This window comes from Accipiter gentilis, chromosome 26 (assembly GCF_929443795.1).
Source record: "Accipiter gentilis chromosome 26, bAccGen1.1, whole genome shotgun sequence".
Lineage (NCBI taxonomy): Eukaryota > Metazoa > Chordata > Aves > Accipitriformes > Accipitridae > Astur > Astur gentilis.
In genome coordinates this window covers 2688142-2716056 of record NC_064905.1, presented here as the reverse complement: position 1 = coordinate 2716056, position 27915 = coordinate 2688142, and the positions used below count along the sequence as shown (strand labels likewise).

The following is a 27915-nucleotide window of genomic DNA, read 5'->3' as shown; positions in this document are numbered from 1 at the left end:
ATGAAAACTCAGTTTTACTGTATGATGTATTATTGCCAATTTCAGTTTTCTTTTGAGCTCTTAAGGAGAAGATGCATGTTGTTGCAGGATGATTTTCTTGGCATCCTGGCACTTTCCTACCATTACTTATCTGTATGAATAGATATTTTTGCCTTAGTGGTGGAAATGTGTTGCAGCTGTGTGCTCTATATCATAAAACCTATGCTGTTAACTTCTTTAGATATAAGGATAAGCCTTAAGAGAATACCGGTAGCTCCATTACCTGGTGGTGGTGCAAAAGTAGTATAAAATGTTTGAGAATCTGTTGTTTTCCAGACCAGACAGACATGTCTCTTAATCTTTTCCCCTCCTCCCCCACATCACAGGTGAAAATAATAGTAAAAAAAAAATTACCTTGTGCTGTTGCAATACCACTTTTCCCCCTCAAGAAATAATACATAGATAGCACTAGACAGTAATTCTAAAGGTTTGATTTCACCATTGCTTAAAAGAGGACTTGCTCAGTTACTGTTGCCTGTGAAGATATTTGAATAAAATTGCTAGTTACCCCTGCAGCTGGAGCACAGAGGGTGTATGGAAGTGTGTATATACTTGTTAGTTAGTAACTGGGTTCCTGCATGGGCTGGGAATGAAATTTATCACTTTGTATGGTTGAGAGTCGATTGTCCTTGTGATGTGAAGTGCTTACAAACCAGTCCCAGTGCTTGCTAACCAGACCCAGCATTTTCTGCTGCTCCCAGCATTGCCCTCAAGTGGGAATTCTGGTGCAAGTTACAGGGATTAGGAGTGGGTTTTAGCGTGGAGCAGTCCTGAAGATTTTGGTCAGCTGCCATTAAAGTTAAAGATGTTATGAAATTTGGAAGAAGACTAACTTGTGTGTTCTCCTGATTTTCCTTTTTTGTTAGGGAACAGACTCTGCAAGAGTGAAGTTGCAAATTATAGCTCTCATATGAGGAAGTAAGACTTTTGGAGGTGGTAGGGGTTTTTTATATTAATGAAGAGACTGGATATATGTTACTAATTTGAAATACCTGTTTCAAAGGCAGTGGAATGCTTTTGGTAACATACTGGTAAAATAGGACTTTCCTGATTATAAGTCCATTACATAAAAATAATAATAATAAAAAAAAATAATAACCAAACCACTTGTCAAAATAGAAATCAGGCTGTGTAATGGCCTTGGTAGAAGCTATTTTAATTATCACAAAGAAGTCCTCTCTTCTGCTCAGAATGGGTGTGGGTTGGGTTTTTTGGGGGGTGGGGGGTTGTGTGGGTTGGGGGTTTTTTTCCTTCTTTTTCCTTCCCCTGGCTCAGATCACTGAAACCTGTTCATGTTCTTTATCATATTTTCCACTTTGTGTCTGTGAGCAATCTGTGTCAAGTATGTGGACTTGTCATTTAGTCCTAATCATGTTAATAGTTTAAAATATTTCTCTTGTTATACAAATGCAAATGCAGGAAATAGTATATACTAATTATTAACAAAAAACAACACAGGATAAAAGTTAGTAATATTTTTAGCATAGTTTACCCATTTAAATTTGTTTGTGGCAAGTGAGCAATACTCTAGGCTAGCTGGAGGTTTAGACACCAGGAAATACCTGATGGTCAAGACAGATGACCTGCAGCTGGTAATGGGTAAAAAGTAGTAGGCACGCAATTTTAACAGACATAGGTTAAGGTAAGATTATATAGTCAGAGCCAATGTACTTTCATGTACATAAAGATAACATTAAGTAATTGGTTAACGTAATAACAGAGAAGTCTGGTGCTGTCTCTGTGCAGAGAATCCCATCTGTAGAGGCCCAGACCCTTCTTGAAACTGAATTTTTAGAAGCTTTTCTGCCTTCCATAGGTAAACTTCCCCATTAGTGGGGTGGGTTTTTTTCTGAGATTTAATTTTGATACTGCTTTCAGTTAGTACCTCGGGATCACTGGTTGCATATATTTTGTATTGTTTCAGGTGGATTTACTGTGTCACATCTCTATTAAATTATTTCTATTATTCATTGCCTATGTGTGCATAATTAATGTTCTAGAGCAATGGGGTGGTTGGGTTGTGTTGTTATTTACATAACCTCATCTTTTTGGAGTGGTTTCCTTATATTTTCATGGTTCCTAGCGGGTGTCTGATGGTCAGTGAGTACAGACTAATTTTTATTCTTGATTGTTACAGCACAGGTTAAAGTCAAAGGAGTTGCAGTGAACAGAATGTGCTGCAATGTAGTTAGGTTTGCATAAACAATTGAAACTTTTTTAAAGCTGATGATCACTTACTAATTTGTCTGAAGATTACTATTTTTGAATAAATGGATAGTAAAAGTAGATGTCAGAAAGTTCCTATTTTGATGATGCAGCTTTACTGTGGTATATTCAAATGATTGAGTGCCCACTAAGAAGAAGAAAGCAGTCTGCAGTCTCGTAGCATCAGCTCATTTGAATGTAGTATAAAACTTTTTCATGTGTCTCTGGACACTCTCATTGGCATGCTTTGTCAAGTTAATTGTTGTCCACAGACAGTTGTAGATATGAAGGGGTAATATCCCTGAAATTTATCTGTGTAGTGCACCGGAGTTGTTCTCCGCTTTGTCAGTACTTTCATTTGTCCACTGTGTTTTATGGCATGCTGTCAGACAGCTGTTAGTCACAGGAAGGTCCTGGAGTAGTCTTGAGCTGCATTAGTTCACGTTCCAGGTCTCCGTGTACTGTTACTGCTTTTGTGAAAGTGCTTTTTGCACAAGAACCTCGCTGCGTGTCTGGTGGTGTTTGCTGTCCTAGTCCCTGCTGGTAAGGGTACATCTCTGCAGCATGGGAGCAAGAGCTTTGAACTCATTCCATAAACGCTTCTCAGATTTGGAACAATGTGGTGGTTTTCTCCAAGTTTCAGATTTGTCAACAATACCTACATCACTGACAAATCCAAGGCTTGGAGTGGAAGAGGCGTTGCACCTTGTTCAGCAGTTCCCAGCACTGAAGGTATATTGAAATTGCACGCGTGGTCTGTAAATATCTGAAATGCCTTAGTCTTGATTTCATTGTTACATTATGTTATGCAGTAGACTATGTGGGTGTTTAGTTATTTTAACTATGGGCAGCAGATGTCCATCGTCCAAAGGACTGGCATATTTTAGCTAGTCTAGAGACTTGCTCTCCACTCACAGGCAGAAAGTAATACCTCACAAAAGCTCATTACTCATGGAACATTGAGTGTGCTGGTTTCTAGTTTAAGTAAAGGATGTACAGACATCTCCTAGAAGTTAACTGTCACTATAGACTATAGTAACTTGTTGAAGGTATCTGTTATTTTTGTTTTGCTCAGGAGCGTGGTGTCATGTCAGAGATGTAGTACCTGCCAAAGCTTACTGTATCAAAGCTTACTGTATTGTTTTCTGTAGTTCAGCCTAATCAAATGTCTAACCTTAGCCTTTTTTTGAAGTTTCTGGTGTCTTAGGACTGGATGCTAATTGCACGTCGTGTAGTCAAAGCTCTCTTATTTCGGAGTTCCACAGCTGCCATGGTGCTAATAGATGTCCCAGAGCTAAGCCAGTCATCTGTAGAGAAAAATACAAAGTAGAGATGGCTTTCTCTTCCTGCCTGCCCTGTGGCTGTTAAATTGTTGAAGGCCTGAACCCTAAAAATATACACTTGATACCTGTAGAGCTTCCAGTTGTCATTAGTTACCAGACTTGGGTGCCCATGTTCTGGGTCTGCCTTGCGTTGGTCTGCTGCTCCCCCAGGTGCTGAGCTAGGTGTCTGTCCTACCTGGAAGCAGCAACACAGCTATTTCCCTCTTCAGGACTACCTGAAAAGATTGAGGAGGAATTCCTTAAGCTCTGAATTATTCAACCAGAATTTCAAGCATGGAGTTAATCCTAAGTCTCTGTAGACCTTGCTCCAACAGATGTTGCTGTTCTTTCTGGGATGGCGTGCTTCAGGGCTAGACTCGATCAATAAGTAGTTCCACGTCTTCACTGAAGCATGTTCGTCTATCCTGAGGACAACATAGATGATGCTTTAATATCTCATGCTCTTTAAATGAGAGGTATACGGTTAGACCTGGAGGCTTGAAGAATGGCCCACTGTGTGGTTTTCCCAACTTACTAGTTTGTTCTGGCTCGCATCCTTTGATAGGTGCGTGCTGAGGGTGTTACTGTGTGACTCCCTTCTGGGTCAAGTGAGTCGGCCTGGGTAGCTAAAATTTTACTTAAAGTGGAGATTGTTAACAAAGCTTCTGAAAGTGCCTGCAGTGCAGGGGAATGTGTATGTGTTTTCCTCTTGTTAGCTGTTTTTGTGGTGCGTTTGGAGATGGAAACTCACTCGTAGTCTGTGTCCCTGTCCCCTTTCCCATGTTCTCAATTCTAACAGATTGTCGTTATTAGTGTTACTAAGAGCTCTATTAATTTTACGGGTTTTTTTTTCTTCTCTAAAAGATTAAAAACTTAAGGTGGTATCAGGATTGGAGCAATCTATTTGAGGGCAGAAATTGATAGTCCCTGCTAACAGCAGATGGCTATTGAGGCAGAGGTTCTGGATACATGATGGATTATTTAGGAGTTAGGTCAAGGAAGAGAGCAAAAGCATCCTAATCTTGCTGTAGGATTGAGCTGGATTCTGCATTAACACTCTTTTTTTTTTTTTTAGCTCTTTGCAAACATAAAGTAAAACTACTTTTTGCAGTAAGCTTTTCTGCAATATTTTGTATGCTTCATGAAGGGTATTTCAAGAATTTTTGTAGCTATACAGTTGAGAAGTATCTTGGAAGGACTTTTCTACTTGAAATGCATTTCCTGTATCTAGTGCTGTCTTTAATCTCATGCGGTCTCGCAAAAACCATTCTACCTATTAAATATGCAGTAAAGCTGTTCTGTTTGGTAGAAGATTGTATGTTTAAACAGCAGAAGTGCTCGTTGCTCCTGTATTTTAAGATTAAAAATTCAGCTGCAACACTATCTTCAGATTCAGAGCCATTAGAATGGATTTTTCAGATTTATTCTCATGATTGTAATACAGAAAATTAATTGCTTTTGACTGTAAAGAATTATGATCCATTAATTATTTAAGAACCATCTTGATGGATGAATCTTTTCCACTTACTTCAAGACTTTTCATGAAGTAAGGCTGCTTTTTAAAACTGGTATAAAGCATAATGCATCTATACCAAACAGTGGATGCACTGCACGCTCTTCAGGGGTAAGGATTGATGGAAAAGAGAAACAGCACTTTGTGTCTAGTTTGCTTGAGTATTCAACATAATAGTAGTAGAGTCTGCTGGGAGAAAAAAAGGTTAAGTTACTTGAACAGCATTTAAAAAAAAAATATATATTTTTTAAAGGAAGATTTATTTCGTAAAATGTCCTGGTAGGAGAGAATACCACTTTAGTTTTGCGCGCGCGCGTGTGTGTGTGTGTGTGTTGGAAGTGTAATGTAAATACTAACATTGGGATTTTATGGTGGATGAAGACTTGTATTGAATTCTGTACCTAGCCTGTACACTCACCGGAGGAAGGAGTCGGCGCTTTCCCAGATGTGCTACAATTTTCAGTTAATTTGTGCAGTCCTCTCCAGTCAGGTTCTTGAGTCTGGTTTTTTGCAGTTGTCTTAACACAACCTATGTTTAAAAGTTGCTAGTTGTGTTGGTGTTTCCTTGCTGCTAATTGGATTTAAAGTTTTTGCATAGTATAGTCAGAATACTGTTTTTTCTTTTCTGTATGTTACCTTTGCTTGTGAAAGCAACTGGTTTTGCATGAGATGCATTTTTATCTTAAAGTTAGTCTCTTTGAGAGTTTAAGAAAATAGATTTATCATGTGCTGCTTTGAAGTATTAGAAGGATTTGAGAGGCAGTTAGCCAACTGACATTTAAAACCCTTGAGAACTTGTTCCAGCCAAACCTTTTGCAAAAAAGTAAATGTAGCTAAGGCTTAGTTACTAAAATGACTTTAGCTGGCAGTTCAGTGCATGTAATCATCTTGGAACATCCTGAAACTTGTTCTTTTGTTCAGCTGTTGTACCAAGGCTTTTGGGTTGTGTCCGTGAACTTGTCGCTTCTCTAAATCAGAAATCTTTCTCATGTTATTGAAGCACCATGATTTTGAATGTTACATTCATTGTGGTAGCCCATATAAAGAACACTTCTTGTACAGGGAATGTATTTCTGACACTTTCTAGGTAGCTGTAATTCAGAGCTGAAGCAGTGTCTTGCTAGTCTGACATCTCAAAATGATATAGATTGTTTGTTCTTGCTGAATTCTCGGCAAGGTGGTCCTGTTGGAAATGCCATGCTCTTGGCTGGCGCAATGACCTACAGGCGGTCATGGTGGTCTACCAGGCGATCTGGGGGAACAGCCAGGTCTCAGCAGCCCTGCAGGCATGTCTGCCGGGTTGTGCTGGGGCTCACGCCAGCACGCTGGAGAGGGTGCTGCTGCCTGTGCTGTTTCTGATGCAGGTGTTCCCAGGGCTTCAGTCTTAAGGGCCAAGAGTTTAGCTTTGGTTTGGTTTTCACTCTCTGCTCTTGCTTTGGTTTGGTTTTCACTCTCTGCTCTTGCTTATATAAATAATTTCTGCTAGTCAAGAGATGTCTTGTTTGGGAAGAACCCTTGCAGACGAGCTCATTTATCGTAGTAAAAGAGAAGGTGCTGTATTTGATATGATTATGGCAAATGGACTGGCCCAAACCTGATTTATCTGCCTTGGACAGTGGATGTAGACTAGTCTTTACATATTGTGAAAGAGTGAGCTTTTGACACCTCTCTTTGAAAAGGGAGGAAGAAAGAGGCAAATTCAGTTTTACAGTATACACAATTTTAATAACAAAACTTTTCTGTACACTGCACTTCATTTTACTCCATTACTTACACCCCCTCCCACCAGATGTTGGCTCTTTTAAACATAATTTAAACACAATGCATCTAGGACTCTTTAAAAATCTCTGGTTGCTAAGCTGGTAGAATAGTTCAGTTACTAATGTTTTCATTAGTAAAAAGGAAAATGGGGTGGGTTTTGTTTGTTTTTTACAAAGGAGTGGTTGAAGGATAGCAGGTGTAGCTTTTTCAGTGATAACACCACAGGTACACGAGCTGCATGGTGTTTCGCCCTTAGCGCAAGTTTTGCCCTGTCTGAGGCTTGATTACATCCATCAAAGCTTCTGTTAGTTACCTTTCCCTAGATACTTCTCAAAAGGTTTTTATACAAGATGTGAAATGCTGAATTTCCAGCTGACTCTGAAATAATCTTTGAGCATCCTGCTAGCACAATGGCTTAAAAAGCAAAGCCCGGCACAGTTTTAGTGTATGGGACTTTTTGCAATGGAGAAGGGCATGGGGAGGGAGGAATGGCTGCTGCACAACTGCCTTTGATTTTTGTTGTTTTCTTGCTTGTTCCTTTTTGGGGGGAGGAGAAATACTGTAGTGCTCTCTGAACTTTTAATTTTTATGGAAAACTTCATAAGAAAGATGAAATTCAGCTTCTGGGTAGATTTCATAGGTCTGAACAGATGGATTTTGATAGCTACGCAGATCACAAAATTAAATCAACTTTATTTTCATTAAAGTAGTACAGAAATTAACTTAGACACATTAAAAAAATAAGTGTGTAGTGCAGATTTCTGGTTTAAAGCCACTGGATATTTCTGATTTTACATATTAACAATAGGCCACTGTCTTCTAAGGGAGGTAATGGGACATAAGCTCAGATGCTTAGATTTGCATGCAGGCTAGGTTTATCACTGAAAAAAATCAGATAATTTCTGCTTGGGCGCAAAGAAAACGAAACCAAACATTGATACAGCGACATTAATTATGTTTCCATGTGATGGGAAATGGGAGCTCTGTGCAGGGGAACACTTCAGCTGAACACTAAACGCTAGCCCATTCTACTCTTTATCGAGTAATTTTTAGTTGTGTGCATTCAAACAATGATCTAATGCAGAGCAACTAACGAGAGGGGAACTGAAAGCATTAATTCAGACCTGTTCCAGTACGATTACTCAAAAATTGAACTTGTACTGCTAGGATTGCATTTCACCGATGCTAGGCTAGGGAGGAGGAAAAGATGGCTGGAGGAGATCTTTGGATGGGATGAGGATCTCAGGAGCAGTAGAAGAAATTTTGATTTCTAAAAGGCCCTGAACACTTGAATGAGGCTGTGCCTAGAGGTGGTGAAGCACCTATGATGCCATTTAGTATCTGTAGAAACTGAGGCTGTACAACAGAGATATTTGGGGAGAGCAAGTTAACCTCTTGTCATCAGCCAGTACTCGTACCGAAATACAATTAATTTGAACCAAATCATCATGGTTCTTGCTCCATGAACAAAATCAGAGACTGTTGAGTAATGCAATTATTACAATACCCTCCTTGCCTGGAAGAGTTACAAGCAATTGAGAATGGAAGACAGTAACTTTAAAAAAACAAAACAAAAAAACACAAAACAAAACAAAAAAACCCAAAATCCACAAAAAGAAAACAAAAACCCCAAATTAACAGCCCCTGGTCGTGTCCTTGTGTAGAGTGATGGCTTTGCCTGCTGTTTGCTGTCCCTCTAAGGGAATTCAAGTTGACTTCACTGCTAGTGTTTGACATTCAGTGAGTTTTATGATACCTGTTACCCTAAATGTAATGTTTGCAGAATTGCTTTGCTTACACCTGGAACCTGGCAACAAATGGTTTTGGAAATGGCAGACATAAACCACGGCATTTGGGAGACTGGCTGCGTATTAGAGTGTAGTATAGAGAGTCAAAGTAAAATTGAACAGTGCTGTGCTAGGCTGTGCCTGCTGGCCTCCTGCTTTGCTGTCTGCAAGCCAAGGCAGCACTGCAGGACCAGTGGAAACTGAGGGGACGCTGGTGGGGAAGAGAAGTCGGGTGCCTGGGTGTGTTTGCTTTGAGAGACACTGGAACAGTGCTTTAATGCTTTGAAAATTGGTATGAGTGGCTGGGGTGGAGAAAAGGATTAAATCCAGCATTGCTGGAACATCTGTCTTTACTCTTCCTGGGCATAATTATAAGCTAATAAAGCTGGAGTGGGTTTCTGCGCAGAGCTAGGGTGTTAGGAAAGCACCTCCTCGGGAGGAACCTCAGCACTTCAGTCAAGTGGCCAGGTCTCGTTACCATGTGGAAGACTGACGTGGTACCTTCTGAACTGTCTTACAGCAAGGGTTTCTGCTGGGTGTGGAGGAGAAAGGTGGAAGTCCTTCTTACAAATGCAGCTGAGGACATCAGAGTTTAGTATTGACATCTGATGCTTGATAATAGTGTAGACAGATTATTTAGCTGCCAGTATAATTAATGAGTTCAGTTATAACTTTGTCTCTGCTGGTACCCTACAGCTGTACATGAAAATCATCCCAAAAGTGTCTGCTTTCCAATTTCCCCTGGTGCAGACCATCGTGTTGGTTAACATGAGGTAAGGGAGGTGCACAGGCAGGGGCAGGTTGCTGCTGAGGCAGTGATGCATGCTCCTTTGCCCAGAGCAGAGCAAAAGCCTGGATGTAAGGGAAGAGCTGTGAGCGCTTACTCGTGGTAAGGAATGAAGCAAGTCTTTCTACAAGCAGCTAAATACCCTTGGATGCCAATACATTTTTTTGCATTTATCAACTTAGGTCTGGCCTTCTGGCTCACGTGAGATTTAATCATACAGAATATTTGCTCTTTGTCCACCTGCTCCACAGGATTTATTGTATTCAGTTAAAAGCAGTAATTGATTTTCTAGAAGAGGTGTAAATCAGCTCATCACAGTATAAACAGTTACGAGGGTTCAAAGGTATCTCTATGGAAAACCATTAGGCTTCACTGAATCTCTTCCATTAAAGTACAGAGTCACAGGAAGTAAACAAAATATTTGTTTTATAAGGGCACTGTATGTAAAAGTAAAATAATGCAAATTAATATCTTCAAAACCAGTAATTGAAAAATCTTTATGTAAAATCTTAACAGAAGTCACACTTATCTTGCTATAATTGTCTTGGACGAATTCATTTCACAATAAAACATCAAACTGTTGTATAATTGCACCCTAAATACCTCACTAAGTGGTAATACAGATATATAAAAGCAGAGTGAAATAGCAAACAGACTTTTATGCAGTGACTTTTCTGTTTAAAAAGTTTGCAGAATAGTTTAGTACAACACAATTAGCATACTGTAATTACTGATTTGTTCAAGGTATGTCAACACTGTGAGGAATTTCTTTTTTTCATCGGTGTATGCTGGTAATTGTTTAACACTGCAGCATTGGACACAACACTTTTTTTTTTTCAGTTATACATACATGTATATATATATTAAAAAAAATTCCATCCCTCTGGTCCTTTTAGCTTTGGTTAGAATGTTTACAATATTTGAGCAGTTGACTTAAAAATAATGTAATTCTTTGCAGACCCCCCCACCCCCCCGCCCCTGTGGCATCTGAGTACCACCACTGCTGCATAGATCTGCAAATATTTACATATAATTTCATAGTATAGTATAAATAGCAATATGGTACTTCTGGCTAAAGAAACCAAATTACTCCTTAAGAATGAGGTGCGTGTGTGTGTATATATATTTATACAAGATTTTTTCCAACGGCATACTAGTTTAGATTCTGTCCCATATCAAGAAACGAAACATTTTTCAGTGAGCTATTCTATAAACTAATTATATTATCCTAACTTATACTTTCCAGAAGGTACTTTTTTTTTAAAAAAAAACAAAAAACAACAACAAAAAAAAACAACCCGGTAATTACCTTGCATTTTGGAAGAGGAGGACAAGTGAGAGCTTATATTACAGGGGCTAATTCTGTCTCCAGAGAAACCAGTGGAGTTAGTGCATGAAAATAGCTTCCAGGCGAGAGGAAGCCTCAGCTGGGGGGGCAGCGGGGGGACAAAGAGAGGCTTCTTCCTTCCTTCCCTCTTCTCCTTAACCTCTCGGTTGATATTTACTTTTAATTAAGAAAAACTTGCATTAAGGGTATTTACACGTGAAAAGGTGTTGAAATGCTCTTTGTTCATAGTTGTAAGTAATTAGCCTGAATTCATGAAAAGCATCATCAAGTCAAACCAGAGAGCCGATAAGAATTGAATGCACTTAATATTTAGAATCGATCCTGTCGTACTGAGCCTTCCTAAATAAGCTGCACTGCCTACTTTGTAAGCGCCTGGAGAGTCGTCCTGCTAATTTGTGACCGTGTGAACTGCTCCGTTCTGTATCTGTTGTGAGCTTTAGCAAGGTCCATTTAAGCAAGCCAAACTATGAATATGCAGATAGGAAAACTGTATTTAAAAATAAATTCACCAGTTCCCAATGCACTTAAATCCCCACCTGGACCTTTGTTGCTCTTTTTTTTTTTTCTTTTTTTCTTTTTTTTCCCTTCCTTCCCCTTTTTTACTGGACTGAAATTATCAGAGGAGGAAAATCTTCCTCCACGGCTGCCTTTAAAGTGAACAGAGCCAGCTGGAGTGTTTGGGATCTTACAGCTGCAGTGGAACAAACGGAGCGTATGTCCCCCCGCAGATCTCTGTACAGATATCCAGTATCCATCCCCTCGGACTCTTTTCATTAGAAAAAGTAGAATGTGGAGGCTTGGGTATAAATGTTTACACACAGTCATATAATTACATAACATGAAACATTTTACATAGTTTGAGGTGAGCATCTTTTTAGACTTTTAAACATTAGGAGTGCAACTTTAATGTAATCATTGCTTCTTTAACACTGAAAATATTATGGATTTATTTTTTAAAAAACTTAAAAATACTGCACCACTCCATAAACAATGTTTCCATTAAGTAGCTTGGAAAATTAGGCTTTATGTCAACATTTGTAAAAATTAGAATCTGATGTAGGTCCCCTACAATTTTAAAATAGGTTACTTATCTGATTTAATTTTTGATGGCATGTAGGTATTATACTTCACATTCTTTATACGGCAGCTGCTGACACTTGCACTGTCCGTAGCCATTAATGATGATGAAGGGTCCTTCGTGGGTGGGTTCGTATTCGTTATATGGTCCTTGGTCTGACATATTTGCCATATGCAGCCGTGTTTGGGATCGGAGCTGCCTGTGGTTTTGAATCATTGAACACTGCCTAATTCTTCTTAATGTGGGAGGGCAGCACTTCCTGGAGATGAACACTATAAAAATGATAAAAAAGAAAGAAAACAATAAAGCCATTGTTCCTGTAATTACCCTCTGAGTGAAGATGGCATTGTTTGGCTCGGGGAAATGTTCTTCAGTGGTAATGACCATGCCTGCTGTAGTTGGAATCTCTTTGTCGCCCATATGGAAATGAGAAGAGCTTATTCTTTTCGTGTACTCAGTAGTCGGAGCTGCATACGTCGTAGCCACGGGTGTAACAACAGTTGATAAATTCCAGCAAAGCTGAAAACCATACACTGCATCCAGAATATCCTCTCCCTGGGTGTGGTCGGGGCTGTGGCAGAGGATGGAGTGCTCCCACCGACCTTGGAAGCCACTCAACCATGTGGCCAAGGCGCAGATCTTTGGGCTGCATTCCCACAGATTGCCGGAGAGGCCCACGGTGGTGAGGGATGTCAGCGAATTTAGGATCTTGGAATCCAGGGTGGTGAGCTTGTTGTTATCCATTAGGAGGGTTTTAAGGTTAGGCATAGTTTCAAAGACGGTTAGGTCAATGGCTTTGATTTCGTTTCCAGTCAAATCAAGCTTTTCTAAGGTGCCCCAAGTCCACTCCATCCCACATGTCAAGTTGCTAATTTTGTTCCACTGCAAGAAGAGCGTGTGCAGGCTGCTCAGCCGGAGGAAGTGAGCAAAATTAATCTTTGTCAGCTGGTTGTGCTCTAGGTGAAGCTCCCTCAGCTTGATTAATCCTGCAAATCCGTTGCGAGCCAAACTTCGCAAGCGGTTTGTGCTCAAATCCAGGAACTCCAGGCTACGACAGTCCCAGAACAGGCGGACCGGGATGGTCCGCAGGGAGTTGGAACGCAAGTGCAAGGTCTGTAGCTTGCGAAGGCCGTAGAAGAGCTCGGGGTGCAGAGAGGATAACTGATTAAAAGAGAGGTCCAAATTCTGCAGGTTAAGCAGCTGGCTAAAAGTTGTGTTTGGCAAATGAAAGATTTTGTTGGAACTTAAGACTAATTCCTTAAGTTTATACAGTCCTTGAAAAGAATCTTCTCTGACTGTTGCAATTTGATTATGATCTAAGTGAAGCCAAGTAAGTTGACTGAAGCTTGCAAATTGATCCCTTTCAAGTTCAGAAATATAATTGTGCCTCAGTGACAAACCTAGCGAGCCCTTTTCAGTGGTGTTTGGCACTGAGTGAAACCCCTGAGAGTCACAGTAAAAGAGCAGCTTCTCACAGCGACATTTTGGTGGACAAGCCATGCCCAAGGCAGGCAGCATTTTTAAAACCATACTCATTGCATATAGTGCTGCCAGCATACGAGCCCCTAATGGCCACTTGAAATGTAAGCCTGCAGAATATAATTTAGGAAAACAACAAGATAGGATAGCCTTATCAGTACACTTTGAACATCACGATGGAAGATTTCACTGCAGATAACATTGCCATGCATTTCCGACAAGCTAATTCTAAATGCAAGAAACAACTTACTATAAAAAAACAGAATACTTGGATATTACACTTAGGATGAGTCTTTAGCTCTATTACGGAGGACTACAGTGTCACAATCGGAAAACATTTTTTTTCATAAGGTTCAGTGCAGAAAAATTTGCTTTAGCATCTAACTGCTCCTTTAAAGCATAGCTGGTCATTCATTATACAAGGTATATAGAAATGCAGGAACTTACCCATTCTTTTGAGTACATTGGAGGTTGCATTCAGTCGTAGTTTTAGACTCAACGCGGTGAGTCTGTAAAAGGCTCTAATGTAAGATAGCCTTTGAATAATTTACTGGGTTTAGTGTCCTTTGATATTAGTGCAAAATTGAATCCACGATGCTCTCTTGGAATATTCCTTTTGAAATCACTGGCTTGATCTCCTCTGACAGGTCTGCAATTTTTAAATCAATGCTTAATACAAGTTTTCGTCCTCTGGCTGCTCAGCTGTTTAATTGAAGCTCACGTTTTCTCTTTCCGCAGCTGTGGCTTCCCTTAGTCCTAACTTGTTGATGGCAGATGGGTGGCTTATTGCTGAGAGAAGCTCCTGTAGTAGCATGAGTGCATTTACTGAAAAGCTTTTCAGGGAAGCGGTACAAGAATGGATTTGCTTATGCGCTGCGACCACACAGGGCTGTATATAGGCTGACGTCACCTGGTGACGTTCCTTTTGTTTGGGTTTTCCAGAAGCTTTGCTGGTTTAAAGCATTGTGGTGCATACTGTGATCGTGTTAAAGACCACTGATAGAAGGGGAAAAAAAATCAACGGTGGGAGTCCTTCATCCCCGCAGTAGAAGGAATAGGAAAGACTTGCACCACCCCGCTCCCCCCCTCCTACATCTGTGCTGGCTGTATTCAGCTGGTATTAAAAGCGGCGCAGAGCTGCAGTTGGAAGTGCCTTAGTTCTAGCTGCTGCCGGTTTTCTGTTAAATATTGCTGCATAAAAGCAACTTTTAGATGCAAAGTATGTGCAGTTTGAATAGTGCTGGTTAGCACCAGCTTTTCACGGAGGTGAGAGGGATTTGGCAGCTTAAAGCTATGCAGAACAACTGTGCTCGACTGTGGTCCCTGCAAAAGTGGTAACGGGAGAGAACAGTCATTTAGGTAAAGGTGGTGTCTCAGAAAGTACAGCACACAGTCTGGCAGCGAAGGACAGGAGTGAGTGTTCAAGCGATGAGAAATTTCTGGAAAAAGCAAAGCTTGTGTTAGGGCACAGGAAAGATTTAATTGGAATCCAGCTTGACAGCATGCAGTTATGAAACTAGAAAAATCTATTTTCCCACCCCCCAAATGGTGGCTTTTGTACTTGCCTTTTCCTGGGGACTGGAGTGCAGGAGAGAAAATCGTGATGTTGGCATTTACTGTCGGGGCTCAGAGCAGTTTGAGGGCTTCCTTGTGGTCACCAATTACATTATGGTGTTATATGCCCCCCCTGCAAAAGGGGGACGTTACTTCTATTAGCATCTCGCTGCAGGGTAGGTCTGTAATAGTTATCCCATGTGTTTTAGAGTTGCAGAAATTTGCATTTGCAGAAACGGTGACCCTGCAAAGCTGTCTGTGCTGTTACAGCCGAGCTGGTCTTTGGCTGGAGCGTGCATGCCCAGCGTGCAGGAGGCAAATGTGCTGTCATGGCTGCTTGCTTTAAAAGTTCATTGCCTTTTTATCTGGAGCAAACTCTCCTCAGGGACAGCTGATTTATGAGAGTAAATGGTAAATGAACAGGTAAATGTACAGACAATTTACTTGTGTTTTTTTTTAGGGTCTGGGGATTTTTGCATGGATGTGTAGGAAAGCCTTTGGAGCAGCTGCTCTGGCCTTCAATCAGTGTGGATGAGGCAGGGGGGTGTTAGCTTCCCGCTCCAAGCAACGTGAATAAGCTTTTTTTATTTTCACCTTGAGAGATAAAGCAACAATGTAGTAGAAGGCACGTGAAAACCTTCGCTCTGTAGCGGTGAGGTATCACAACCTCAAGATATGGGATGAGCTGAGAACAACAAACTTCCCATGCTGATGGAGGAAGGTGATAAATTGTGTCAAAAGAAGACTTTAAGTAAAATGGCCATTTACCTTTGTTATTAAGCTCTGGTTCCTTAGAGGTACTTGTTTAAGACTTGTTTTCTGCCTGCTTCTCCCTTCGCTGTCCTGTGGCATAATTGTAATACTGACTGCCTGTCCAGAGCAGGCTGAAGGCAAGTGCTAAGTGGAAAGTAAAGGGATGGAGAACGTGAACTCTTTAAAAATAAACAAAAATAAAACCTCAAACCCACCCCAAAACCAAAGCAAAACAACAAAAAAACCCCACCTCCAACCCATCAGGAAAGTACCTGTCTTTAATGATAAAGCAAATTAGGACATGCTAATAAATTTCTTAAATTGCTCAGCCATAGTAAATATTTTCACATTTGTTCTAGAGTGAAAGAAATACATGCAAAGAAATTACATAAACCTATTTAAAGAGTTTCTTCACATTTAGTGTTCACTGTACAAAAAATACAGAAGCTGAAATCCAGCCTTAGCTGTCAGTTGCCAGCTGTCCGATGGAACTACTGCACTGAAGTACCTGTGGTTGTGCTTCCCATAGCAGCTCATCTGGTGTAAAATCCTGATTTGAAGTGTTGATTTGAATTTTAATAACTTTTAAATATGATAACATAACATTTAAAAACAGTGTTCCAAAGGGTGTAATTAAGAAAATTACAATGGCTGTAAGGTCAAATATTACTCCTCTCCTGTGCTATCTGGTTTTGCTATTACTAGGAGACTGAAATTAGGTATCTTTTAGAAACATTTTGCTCTTTTGCATCAGTATCTGTTGGTAGGTTCCTCCCACATCAAGATTGTGTAATTTGGCACAGAGTTAAGAGTTAATGTTCAAACACGCTAAGTTGCTTCCTTTCTAAAGCTTTCCACTCTTTGGCCCATAACCAAACAAGGGCTATTTAGCACCTTGCCAGCGAGTTTCCTGTTTGGGAAACTGTTAACACGGACTTTATGGGCGCTTTTCTTAGCGAAACATGTGCACTTTTTTGTGCGCTTGTGAAATAACAGATATTACCGAAAGCATGCATCTGATTCTCTTGAGTCTAGTACTCTGCAGTAATATTCACATTGTTCCTTGGGAGCTGCCTGGGGTGTTGAGGTCTAGTAGGCTGGGAATAAACCCCAGCTGCCTACAAAACTCACACAATTTCGTTTCACCTGAGACTAAAAACTCGCTTTGCATGCTGAGGAAAACCACCTATGAGTGCCATCTTGGGACTTCTGCCAGAATGGGCACTTTGAAGTAATGGCCTGAATCATCATGTGCAACAGGGAGAGGGGAAAAAGGTGTGTCCACCTCAGGAATAAGCTTTCTAGGACCAAATAACCCTTTCAGGGGCTTCTCCCTTACCCTGCTCCTCCAGCAGCAGCAGAACTGGTTTCCCTGCTAAATGCCTGTGCTGGAAAAGTAGAATTGCACCCTCAGGCTAGCATTGTCATTTAGTTAGGCTGACATCTTGTGGAAGCCTTCCTAGTGTATTAAGAACAACAAATAAGCTAATTTTACATGATGTAGATGTGGGCTGCGTGACTTTCTTGTGCTGTGGGCTTGCAGGATGACAAGCCCTGGAGTTGCAGGCGAGGCTGGGGCAGCTGGGATTTGCAGCCACATGTGTGGCACCATGCAAACAGACAGCTCACCCTTCTGCCTGAAGAAATGATTGCGTTAATTTTTGCTGGACAGTAGCACGTCGGGGATCACGGGAGTATTTGCTGCTTTTTTGCTGAAAGAGAGCCTTTGTGCTGTGTCAGTAAGGCTGCGAGGTGAAGGAGACGAGCACAGACGTGTGGCTGTACGATTACCGTGCACATACTGTCACTCGGGTGCACTGCCATGGAGCTGGGTTAGCAGTGAGCCCTGAGAAGTGGACACGTGAGGAAAACGCATGTCCAAAGTGATGCATCATCAACAGATGTGTCCAGCCCTTCAGGCTAGCTGCAGAGAGAGGTCTTTTGGGCAAGGGCGGTGGAAGGGATGGAACAGGGTACCATAGGCCAGGTGTCATCTTCCTGGGAGCAAAGGATGCACGTGTGCTGTGGTGTAGCGTGGTGACTGTCACCCCCCTCTCTGGCAGCACTCTGCACCTGGCACTGGTTGCACATTTTAATTCCTCTTTGTTCCAGGATGAGTGCAGGAGCCAGCCCTTCTCTCCGTGGGCGCTGAGGGGAGCATGGAGCTGCCACGGCTGCAGCCTGGCAGTGGGGAGGGATGTCGGGGTGGGAGCAGCACGGCATGGCAAGCTGTGCAGGAGGGGGAATGCAGGCATCTTTATTCTGATTCAGGTTCTTGCTGAACCCTAGATGATACTGTGCAGCCCCAGTGCTTTGGTGAGCTATGGGCTCGCCATAGGAGACTCCTTCCTGCAACAAACCAGTGTATAGTCCCGCTTCCTCAACCGTCAGACCTCAGATACGAAAACACCGCTGAAATTCATGTGTGTCGTACTTCGTTGCTTACCCTTCCTGGCCTTGAATCAGCTACTGTTATATCTAGAATTTGTCTGTAGCCCTTGTATCATGGTAATAGAGGGGTATGGACAGTTATCCTTTGTAGACATGTAATTAGGCTAGGTGTCAAGGCAGAAATGAAGCATGTGACAAACTGAATCTGAGCACTAAATCTCCTGCCTCCCCACAAAGCACCGCTCAGCAGGGGCGCACTGACGTATGACTGCCTCTGCCACTGCCTGCCCAGAGGAAGGTATGCCAAGCACTCATTTTTCACTTATTAAATCACCATCGTTAACCACGACACTGCCTCTTGTACAAACAGCTCAGAAGACAATTCACAGATTATCTGAAGCAGAAACCTCTCTGCGAACCATCTTTTTTAGGTAATTGCATGCTGGGTGGCAGGCAGGGCAGTGGTGACTCTCAATCACACAGTGGTGGCACATCTGGCTCGCATCTGGGTGCTGATTTGGGGAGGAGGGATGCTGGGCTCTGCAGGGGTGTGTGCGCTGTGAGGGCTGGTGCTGGGCAGGAGGCACTGTTTCTCTCAATAGCTCTGTAGTCTTAGCTTAACCTAAACTGATGATGAACCATTGAGATTAACAATGAAAGTTTTTGATATTTAGCTGTAAAAACATGGCTTTGTGAGTAACTCATTGTAATATGTGCACTGCTGATTCTGGTGGCTTTAAGACAGCATTCATGTACTGCTACCACCGTGCTCTTGTTACCTTTGTAAATCAGTTGGGGTTACCTTTTTAACATCACTAGCTGTAGGAAAAACTTGGTTCAGGGTCTTTTTTTGTTTGTTTTAATTCAGATGGCAGGCCTACAAAGGGAATGCTTGGTGACAGAGATGGTGATTCCACTTGCCTCCCTGTATACAAATGCCCTTTCTTTGCTTTAAGCCATTAAAACAAACCCTAGTGGGGATAGCTGTGTGAGCTGGAACAGCAAGGATATGACAGTGACTGCTTGTATTGCTTTCCAAGCAGGGTAGCAATGATGGTGGAAGAGCAGAGATTATGGGGGGGGTGGCAGAAATGAGCAATTTTTAACACCAATTCCAGCCTCTTTGATAAAGATCTGATTTAATTTAAAGTAAATTTGCACCATGGCTAAATTTATTATCCATGATACTGGACAGAGCTATGGTATCGTGCTGCAAAATGACTGACATGGTTGACATGACCCTATTAAATCTACTGAATCTATTAGCTGCTTACTGACTGCAGAGCTTGTGATTCCCTCAGCAGAGTTTTGTGCTGAATATCTAAAAATCCTATTAGTAATCTGAATATTCAGGCTTTGCTATTGTGAGTCCTCCTAATCCCGTGGATAAGAGAAGCTGATAACTGGGATGTGTTGTGCTGCCGAATCATTAGTTGGCTTCTCAGTGAAAGTTTAGACTAGAAGCAAGGACCAATTTTTTAAAAGTAAGGGTAATTGGTTACTGGAATAAATTACCCAGGTGTGGTAAACTGTCACTTGGAGCCTTTAAAACATGATTTATTAATTCAGAGAGAGAGACTAGCTCAAACAGGACTTGTTGAGCTGTAGAGCGGAACCAGTGGGTAAAATTCATGGGGCCTGTGGGAGCCTGGACAAAGTGACTGTTGTGGTCAAGGATGATCGTCAGTGTTTCTGTGTGCCCTGGAGGGTTTGTGCAGCCGCAGGCTTTATGGCTCTTCATGTGCTCCAGCAACCACTGTCCCACTAACTGCCTTCACTTGGAGCTAACGGGGCATAATTGGTCCCACAGTTAGTGCTTTATGTTTCATTTTTTTGCAAAAAAGGTCAAGAAACTACAGATGGGCAAAACTTGACATCCTTGTCTCCGGGCCAGGACCTTGGTTAGAATGGGCTGTGATGATTTAAGATGTTAATGACAACAGGGTCTCTGTAGCCACAGAGGTGCAAACATCCATTATGTTTGTCCTCTTCTGCCTTGCGGCACCAGCCCTAACAAAGGAGCCAGGTTAGTAGCTATATGCACTAAATTGTTAAATTACCGCAGCTAAATTAGCAGGGCATTTTACGTTGCAGCCCTCAGAAGGAAATTCTGTTAATACTTTTGACGAGCTCCTGTACTAAAATTTCTGAATGCCAACAAGGTGGAAATAAATTGGAACCACCTTGCTTAAAACCTAATGGGTTTAGATTATACAGCTCTTTCTGTGCTAGTACATGGTGTAGCTTAATAGGAATGAATGAACAGTATGAAACTGGTCCTGTTTAGGCTCTAACGTATGCCTTGCGTGCTTTTCAGGGCATTTTACATAGGACTGGCTGTGGTCTCGTCTCATGAACTGAGTATCCATTAGTAGAAGCCATCTCTTGGTTTTTCTCTCATCCAAAAGGCATCTGGTCCTCGTGCACTGAGGCTGTTCTGGGCTGTGAAGCCAGGGACAGCAAAGTGGAAGCGATGGGTGGACTCGCTTCAAAAGCGTGCTCCTGCTTTGTGTTAAAATGGTAACATAGGGGCACCCAGGGAGAAGTAAAATGGCACTTTTTAGAACAGCTGAATGTTTGGCTTTCTACATAATAGATGAGTATATAACTTGGATCCAAAGATATTCCTGGAAAAAGACCCTCATGTGTACGGGGGGCGGGGGGGGGGGGGTGCCATGGGTTCAGTAAAATGGTCACGTTGCAATAGGTAAACTGGTGTGAAAGCATCAGAAAGAGCAAGCAGCTGCAATTGCAGGTTTATGTCTCAGAGCAGGCTTTTAGTTTGTGTGCTGCCAGTTGGCAGGTTTCAGGTTTTCAGGTGAATCGCCTGCTGCAAGGAGCTTGCTGCCTGCCTCGGGGTGCAGGCAGTGCCCACTGCCACCAGCGTGCCCAGAGCTGCAGCTTGGGACAAAGCATTCACATTGAACGCAAGCCGGACGGGGACTTTCTAGCCTAACTGCATTTCGGTTTTCATATCCACCAAGCATGGGAACAGCAAACTGTTCAATAAATAAGTAGTATTAATCTCTACTTTGTTTAGAGACTTTGGCTTTGATTTTTGAATGTGAGGTGAAGAACAGGCCAGTGCTGGGTCAGCCAAAGGCTGTGGCGTAGTCAGAACGAGCTCCTGGTTTTAATTTCAGTCACTTTTCAGTTACCTTTTGTGATGAGAATCAAATTACTTGATCAGGGAGGTGACAAAATCTTCAATAATTCATTTAACTGTAATGGCTTTACAATATCCTAACACCCCCACCCCCCACCCCACCCCCAATTTTATAAATTTTTATTTCTGCTGTAGCGTGGATTCCATGTTTTAGATTCAAGGCTGCTCATCCAGGTATTTCAAACCAACCTGTCACCTGGAGAATTGATAACTGGCATATCCTTACTTTAGTGCTGCTAAATGGTTTTTCTTCTCAACAGGATAATTATATTGATTGTGGCTTAGAACTTCAGAAATTGGATTGTGGTTGCATAAAGTATGTTTCAAAGCTCTAATATAAGCTATATTACACAGGAAAAAACTCCCAGCAAAACCAGACCACCACCATTGTTTTATCTAACACTCCCAATTTGATACAAATCAGGATATTTTCAACCCAGAGTCTGCTTATAAAGAGAAAAGCTGCCACTGCTTCTTGGCCCCTTGCCCTCTAACAACAGGGCTAATCCGAAACTTGCTGTATCGAACCTTGGCAAAATCCAGCTCTCAGTGGGTGGGCCTGGATACTTACTTGAAATGTTGGATTTCATCCCCGACAAATGTTTTGTAAGGATTCTACCTTTAAGATAACTGATTTTTGGCTTTTGACTGACTGCTCAAGAGCAGTTTTCTGTGATAGTTGGGTATGAAGGTGTGTAAGGGAGCACTGTTGTATTGGACAGGCAGCCCCGTGGACTGCTTGCATGGTGCTCATACCTGTAGGTTGAAGGCAGCATGTGAGATGTTTGCGTGCAATCCACTGGCCTTGGGTGATCATGACAGCTGAGGCTTGTAGAAGATTGAGGGTTGAAGCAGTGCCGTTCTGGGCTCGATGCAGTGCCAGCCGTGGGGTGGTTGACAGAGCTGGCAGAAAAGAGAAATCTAAAATTCAGAGGTTGAATGTGGTCTCTGGCTGATAAAGAGCAAAAAGACATCTAGATTTATGAAACCATCCTTTTCTTCTGAAAGCAAGCTAAAGAGTGTTAAAGGTAGAATCTTAAGGTGTCAGATGTTCCTGTATTTCCCAAACCAGCCAGGAAGAGAGTGCTTTATCAGGCAGGTGGAGGTTTTACTTCTAGTGCGCATAATCGCTTAAAAAAAAAAAAAAAAAAAAAAAAAGCTGACTGTACTCAAAATGAATAATACTAGTTTTACGTTGAGACCCTGAATACCTGTTTACCTCTTTGTCTCTTGTTTTTCAGGCTGGACGCAAAGAAAGAAGCGATGCACTGAACTCTGCGATTGATAAAATGACCAAAAAGACCAGAGACTTGCGAAGACAGGTAATTAGTATATGAAGCTGGTACTTGTTGAGGCAAATGAGTGCATTTCTGCATGTTTGCCCTCTATGGAAATGTGTTATCTGTTCATTTGTTTCTAGGGGCAGTGGGCTTGCCTGCTTGTATTTAGTGAATTAAGAGCTAGGAGCTTCCAGAGCCTGGTTCACAGGGAAGCATGGGGTGGAAGTGTAATCCCCTGTTAATTGTGTAATAAAGATGTTTAATTTTTGACCCATCCTCATGGCAAGAGACATTTCTAAAAAAAAACCAAAAAAACCCCAAACCATAACCAAAAAAGCCCCCTAAACCCCCCCAAAACCGGGGAAAAAACCCCACCCTCCCACTTTATGGATTTTGAACATAATCTGGGATATTTTGTAATTCTGGTGGTATTCATCTCAGCCTGTTTTCTTTGAGGACTGTATTTGTGTAACATCAATCTTTTGTCCGTTTGGTTTTAAAAGTAATGTATTCGCCTTTTCAAGTAAGTGTGAATATGGATCAAGTTTGTTGAAAAATATTTTTACTCTGGTAGAAAAATAAAAAAGTTAAATCAGCATGTTGTTTAATCAGCTGAGGGAAAGCAGCAAATTTACTCAGACAAAACCAATATGAGCTGCTAAATCAATATTTGTGGCCAAACTGGTGACTTGCACTTACATAACTAATCCAGTTTTTTAAGGCGATTTAATTTAAATTGAAGCAAAAAGCGTATAGACAAGGCAGTGCAGGGAAAGCCTTGGTCACACAAAGGAAGAAGGATCAATGACTAAAGTACTTTAAGCTTTATGTATTAATACAGTAAAAGGAAAACAGCAGTAGAACACTACTGAAAAATAACTTGTTCTTTATTTTTATTTTAGCTCCGCAAAGCTGTTATGGACCATGTATCAGATTCTTTTCTGGAAACAAATGTTCCGCTTTTAGTATTGATTGAAGCTGCCAAGAATGGGAACGAAAAAGAAGTTAAAGAATATGCCCAGGTTTTCCGTGAACATGCCAACAAATTGATTGAGGTAAGATGGTACAAATTAAAATTAAATTATCACTAGTTAAATTAAAACAAGACTAGGCAAAACACATTTTTAAATTCTGTTGGAACAAACAGCAAATTCTCTAATGAATTTGCTCTTTAAAATTTAATGAACTTAAATAAAATTTAATTTAATATTTAAATAGAAGTGTAAGCTTATCAAAAAGCAGCAGGTACTGTTACATAGCCCATGTAGTTTTAGATATTGTACAATGTGAGTATATCATGCTGTTACCTTTACTTGATTTGTTAATTGGAGATGCTGATGTGCAGTAAGGAAGACTATGGCATGACTGTCCTGCTGTACAATTGGACCTGTTGCTTGAAGCCTGGAGGTTTTTTTCTTTTCAGTAAAACACCACTGAATATAAACAGGCCTCTTGTGTGAAGACTTTTAGAATGAAAACCTGCTTGTGTCTGTGTAAAGAGCAAACAACAGACAAACAAAAAACTTACAATAACAACAAAACTTATCCCTGTCACCTTTTTCTAATAAAAACCCAAAGGTTCTCAACCTGGTTTTACTGAACACTAAAGCTAATCTAGGGAAGATCAGCTTAAATGGGACCAACCTGTCTTAACTAAAATGCATTAAGGATCATTAGCCTACTCATATACAGGTAATAGTTTTCCAACAGGTAGTGCATTTACAAAGAGCAACATAGGTTCATACCCTGTATTCATGGATACATAATGGTAACCTTGTCCTCTTGCCATTGTTTCTGCATGAGAGTTTTGTGCCTGTTGATGCTAGATGGCAAGGAACAAACATCTATAGGTACTGTTGAAGAAACATGCCACTAGGAATAAACTTCAAAAACTACTCCTGTACACTTCAATGTGCTTTGAAGCATCAGCAGGTGCATGTGCTTAACCTTAGCAGCTACCTGGGAACAGTCAGATACTGGTTAATGTATTTTTGCTCTCTTAGTATCACTGTGTTTTATAATTGAGTCCATGTGCCTCCTAGGCTCATCAGGAATACTTTCACACAACTTGACAGATTTAAATTACTCAAGAATAAGACTACTGAACATCGGTAAAAGTAGTTTCTGGCTCTTGCCCGATATATTTTTCTCACTTTTTTTAAAGCCTTAGGGGCTTGAGTGTGGTGAGCAACTGCCCCATAGTCTAGGGTGCACCGAGCTAGTACAGCTCTTCAGGGTTGCTGTCTAAGCAATTAAGATCTTGAATTCTTCAAAGGTATCTGTTCTTCACCTTTGGCCTCCTGCATTTCAGTGTAGATGCCATCTTCGTGTAGTTTCAAAGTTATTTTATTCTAAATTTTAAGTAACTAACGTTCGACAAAACAGCAGGCGGAAGACAGTGCTGCTGTGCCCTGCCTCGGCAGCAGGTTACAGCTGTTCCATGTGCAGTGGTGGAAACGCTTTGAAGTGGGTTTTGTCTAAAGCTTCCCTTCTTCGTGTTGTGAGCCTAATTTATCTAGAAAATTACATTTAGGGCTTGTTTACAGAAGTTGTTGACTGGCATAACAATAGCAGTACCTATTCTGCCACCTCTTCAGTGGATGCGTGGTGTCCACACATGGAGTTCATTGGCATAATTATAAAGGTGTAATTGTGCTGCTCTGTCTGCAAGCTTTCCTCCTGCTCTTGCTAGGTGAGCCCTTACTCCCTGCTCCTTCAGAATATGTGTGCCATCTGAAAACCAACGGGTGGCTGTCCTCACTGGGATGTAAGAGCAGTTTTTACAGACCTTACCTTGTGTGCAAAATGCCAAGCTGCAAATGAGTTTTACAGAACCTCTATTCAGCCAAACAGTCTGTCTTTCAAGAAAGACTATTCCCCTGAAAGTATGCATTAACCAATATTTCTAACTGGCATCAAAAGGTTCTGCTAAAATGATATGCTGCTGCAACAACTTTTTGAAGGCTTGCTTATTGCTTTTGCTGTCTAAAATGTAACTATAGCTATGAGTAGCATGATCTAGGTGGCTTATAAACCTCTTCCATGAATGTAGATGGATTAATATATGTGTTTAGCTTTGACGGAAGGGTATTATACTCCTGCAGAGCCTTTGTCTCAAGGGGATAGAGAGCCACTGCAGAGTCGTATGTGATGTCAAATTTACTGTGAAGGAAGACAGGTTGGGGTGGGTTGCACTTACAATGTCTCGGTGTGTCTCTGTCAGAATGGAGAAGGATGTTTGCAAGTTCCCATATGATTCTGCTCTTGGGCAGAAAACTCAACTACAGGTATCCAGAGAAACAATAAAAGATCGTGTAAGAGCAGAACAGAAGATGTTCCACTTGGTGAGATGAGAAGTGATTGCCTCCACCTGTTTTCAGTGGAAGATAAGTGTGCTGGGGAGTTTATTGTAACTACCCTCAGAAATGCTGCTGAGTGACTCAAGACATCAAATGTGACAAAACAGCTGCAGCGCAGAGTGGAGCTGTGTTGTGTATCACGCTGTGATTGACAGGCTGCTGTGTTTTAGATGTAGAAGAGAACGTGTCCTTTCCTTTAATGCTAAGCAATGGGAAGAAGCACACATAAGACACCTGCTCTGCACTAGGTAACTCAGAAAAGCCCCATCTGAATTAGTGAGATGTTTTACACCTTGGATTTAGTACCCCTTTGTCCTGTGACCAGGAGGAGTCAGTGCTGCTCTCCTGGTGAACCAGCCACTAGAGGGGACTGTGATATTTATTTATTAATACTAAACTGTTGCAGGTGTTGGCTAGATGGGAGGAGTAGCAGTGCTGGTTCTGCCCTGAGTTAGCATGGGGAGTTCTTGCTCCTGCAGTGCAGAGGTGTTTACGGGCCTTCCAAGTAGCTGTAAAGAGATGCAAGCACATGCTTTGGGTAATTTGATTTTGAAACACTCCTTTTTTGGCAGCAGAGTGCTGTCTGCTTTGTGGTTGCTAAAGTCCAGGCAGCCAAATTTGACCAAAAGGTGCAATAACCACAAAAATCTGATTTGCCTGCTGGGTCTGTATCTTCTAGAGAAACCATACCAAAGCTGTGTCCCAAAGGGCTTCCATCTAATTTGTTTCTCGTGTAGTAAAATACTAATGCCCTTATCCTGAGTTTTGAAAACTGAGTAACAGTAAAATAGTAAAATGAGACTTTTCTCAGTTGAATAATACATTTCAAAGATAGCTTTCAAAATTGCTCTCCACTAACAGTCCATTAACTAGCTAGCACTCTGCCTGAATTTTGTTAAAGGAGTTTAATTCAGGAATTGAGAAGCCAATTTAAATGCAGCACACAAGAATAACAGAAGAGACAGCATTTCACAAACCAGTGTAAGAAAAAGTTAAATTCACTTGTGAACTATGAAAGTTTTCCTAATTTACAGATTGTAAAGTACTTGCATTGCAGTGGTTTTTACAGTGTTGGGTAAAGTAGCCTTGGCTCTCCAACCTGTAACTTTGCTGTTAAGGAAAGACGGCTTGGCATTGGCACCCTTAGATTTAATGTTCCTCCCTAGAAGAAATTAGGCTGTCCTGCAACTTGGTGCTCATTTTCAATGATGTCACTTAGCACCGTGCTGTCTTTTTGTTCCTCCCAGTCTTTGAAGTGTGCTTGTGCACCAGTTGCCTTTTTACTGCTCCCTGTAGTCACTGCAGTGACACTTCTGGCTATTCTCTGAAAGTGAAAAAGCTATAAATGTTAAGAAACTTTTGCTACACTATTGAATGCTTTAGAAAAAAAAAAAAAAGGAGAGGTTGTCAGTTTGTCGCTGTTGTATACTGTGTAGTTTTAATGGAAAAGTGTCTCAGACCTTAAGAAATTAGGTAGTTAAAAGGTAGGTGAGGACAGAGTTCAGGTTAAAATCTTCTGGTAGCTGTTTGCTTGCTGAAGGATATTTTGGTAAGGGAGAGTTTGCAATTCCTTAAAAACGGTGAATAATCTTATCTTATTCTGGAACCCAGTACCCCTGTGTCAAATGTTTTTCTCAAATTTTATGTATAAGTCTCTTAGACAAACTTGATAAGACCAGGGAGGCAAAAGCTCTCAGTGATGTTTCATAAGCATCATTTTTTTTCCAGTTGCCTTAATTTATCTGAAAAGACTGCTCTGTGCCTTTTTTTAATGCACTGGGTTGTATCTTGCATATGGAGAGATGATTTTCTCATCTTCAGTGAAAACCCATGAACAGATGCAGACTGCAAATTTATTTGCTTGGAAAGAATCACATTTGGGCACTTGCAACTCCATAAGCTATCTGTAGCCTCTTGCGCTGACATTTTCTCCTTCTGTTGCCCTAACTGTTTAGCCCGATGTCCTAGAGTAATTCTTCAGACCTCGGTCTAAAAATACCACTTTCCAAAAGCCCAAAGCCTTGCACACTTGCATCAGTTTTACTACAATTTGTCCTGATTTGTCCATCCTTACAGCCTATATATTCTTCAGA

General features: G+C 41.3%; 3 protein-coding genes across 6 annotated transcripts in view; 2 read left to right on the top strand and 1 right to left on the bottom strand.

The window, feature by feature from the left end:
- MATR3 (matrin 3) overlaps window positions 1-27915 on the top strand; it is a 1017354-nt gene that overhangs the window by 788124 nt on the left and 201315 nt on the right. The gene's annotated exons all lie outside the window — the stretch shown is intronic.
- CTNNA1 (catenin alpha 1) overlaps window positions 1-27915 on the top strand; it is a 121513-nt gene that overhangs the window by 49004 nt on the left and 44594 nt on the right. For both annotated transcript variants that reach the window (XM_049829435.1, XM_049829433.1), the window contains exons 8-9: window positions 22425-22505; window positions 23366-23518. In XM_049829435.1, the coding sequence (XP_049685392.1) occupies window positions 22425-22505; window positions 23366-23518 (234 nt within the window). The remainder of the gene's footprint in view (window positions 1-22424; window positions 22506-23365; window positions 23519-27915) is intronic.
- On the bottom strand, window positions 10693-14219 carry LRRTM2 (leucine rich repeat transmembrane neuronal 2). 3 transcript variants are annotated; one of them, XM_049829453.1, is made up of 3 exons: window positions 13767-14219; window positions 12225-13429; window positions 11953-12112 (listed from the first exon to the last, which is right to left on the bottom strand). In XM_049829453.1, the coding sequence occupies exons 1-3, from the start codon at window positions 13768-13770 to the stop codon at window positions 12077-12079; spliced, it is 1245 nt and encodes a 414-aa protein (XP_049685410.1). In that variant the 5' UTR covers window positions 13771-14219; the 3' UTR covers window positions 11953-12076. The 3 variants fall into 3 exon arrangements, with proteins under 3 accessions (XP_049685409.1, XP_049685413.1, XP_049685410.1); XM_049829452.1 differs by having other exon boundaries at window positions 10693-13429; XM_049829456.1 differs by having other exon boundaries at window positions 10693-13001.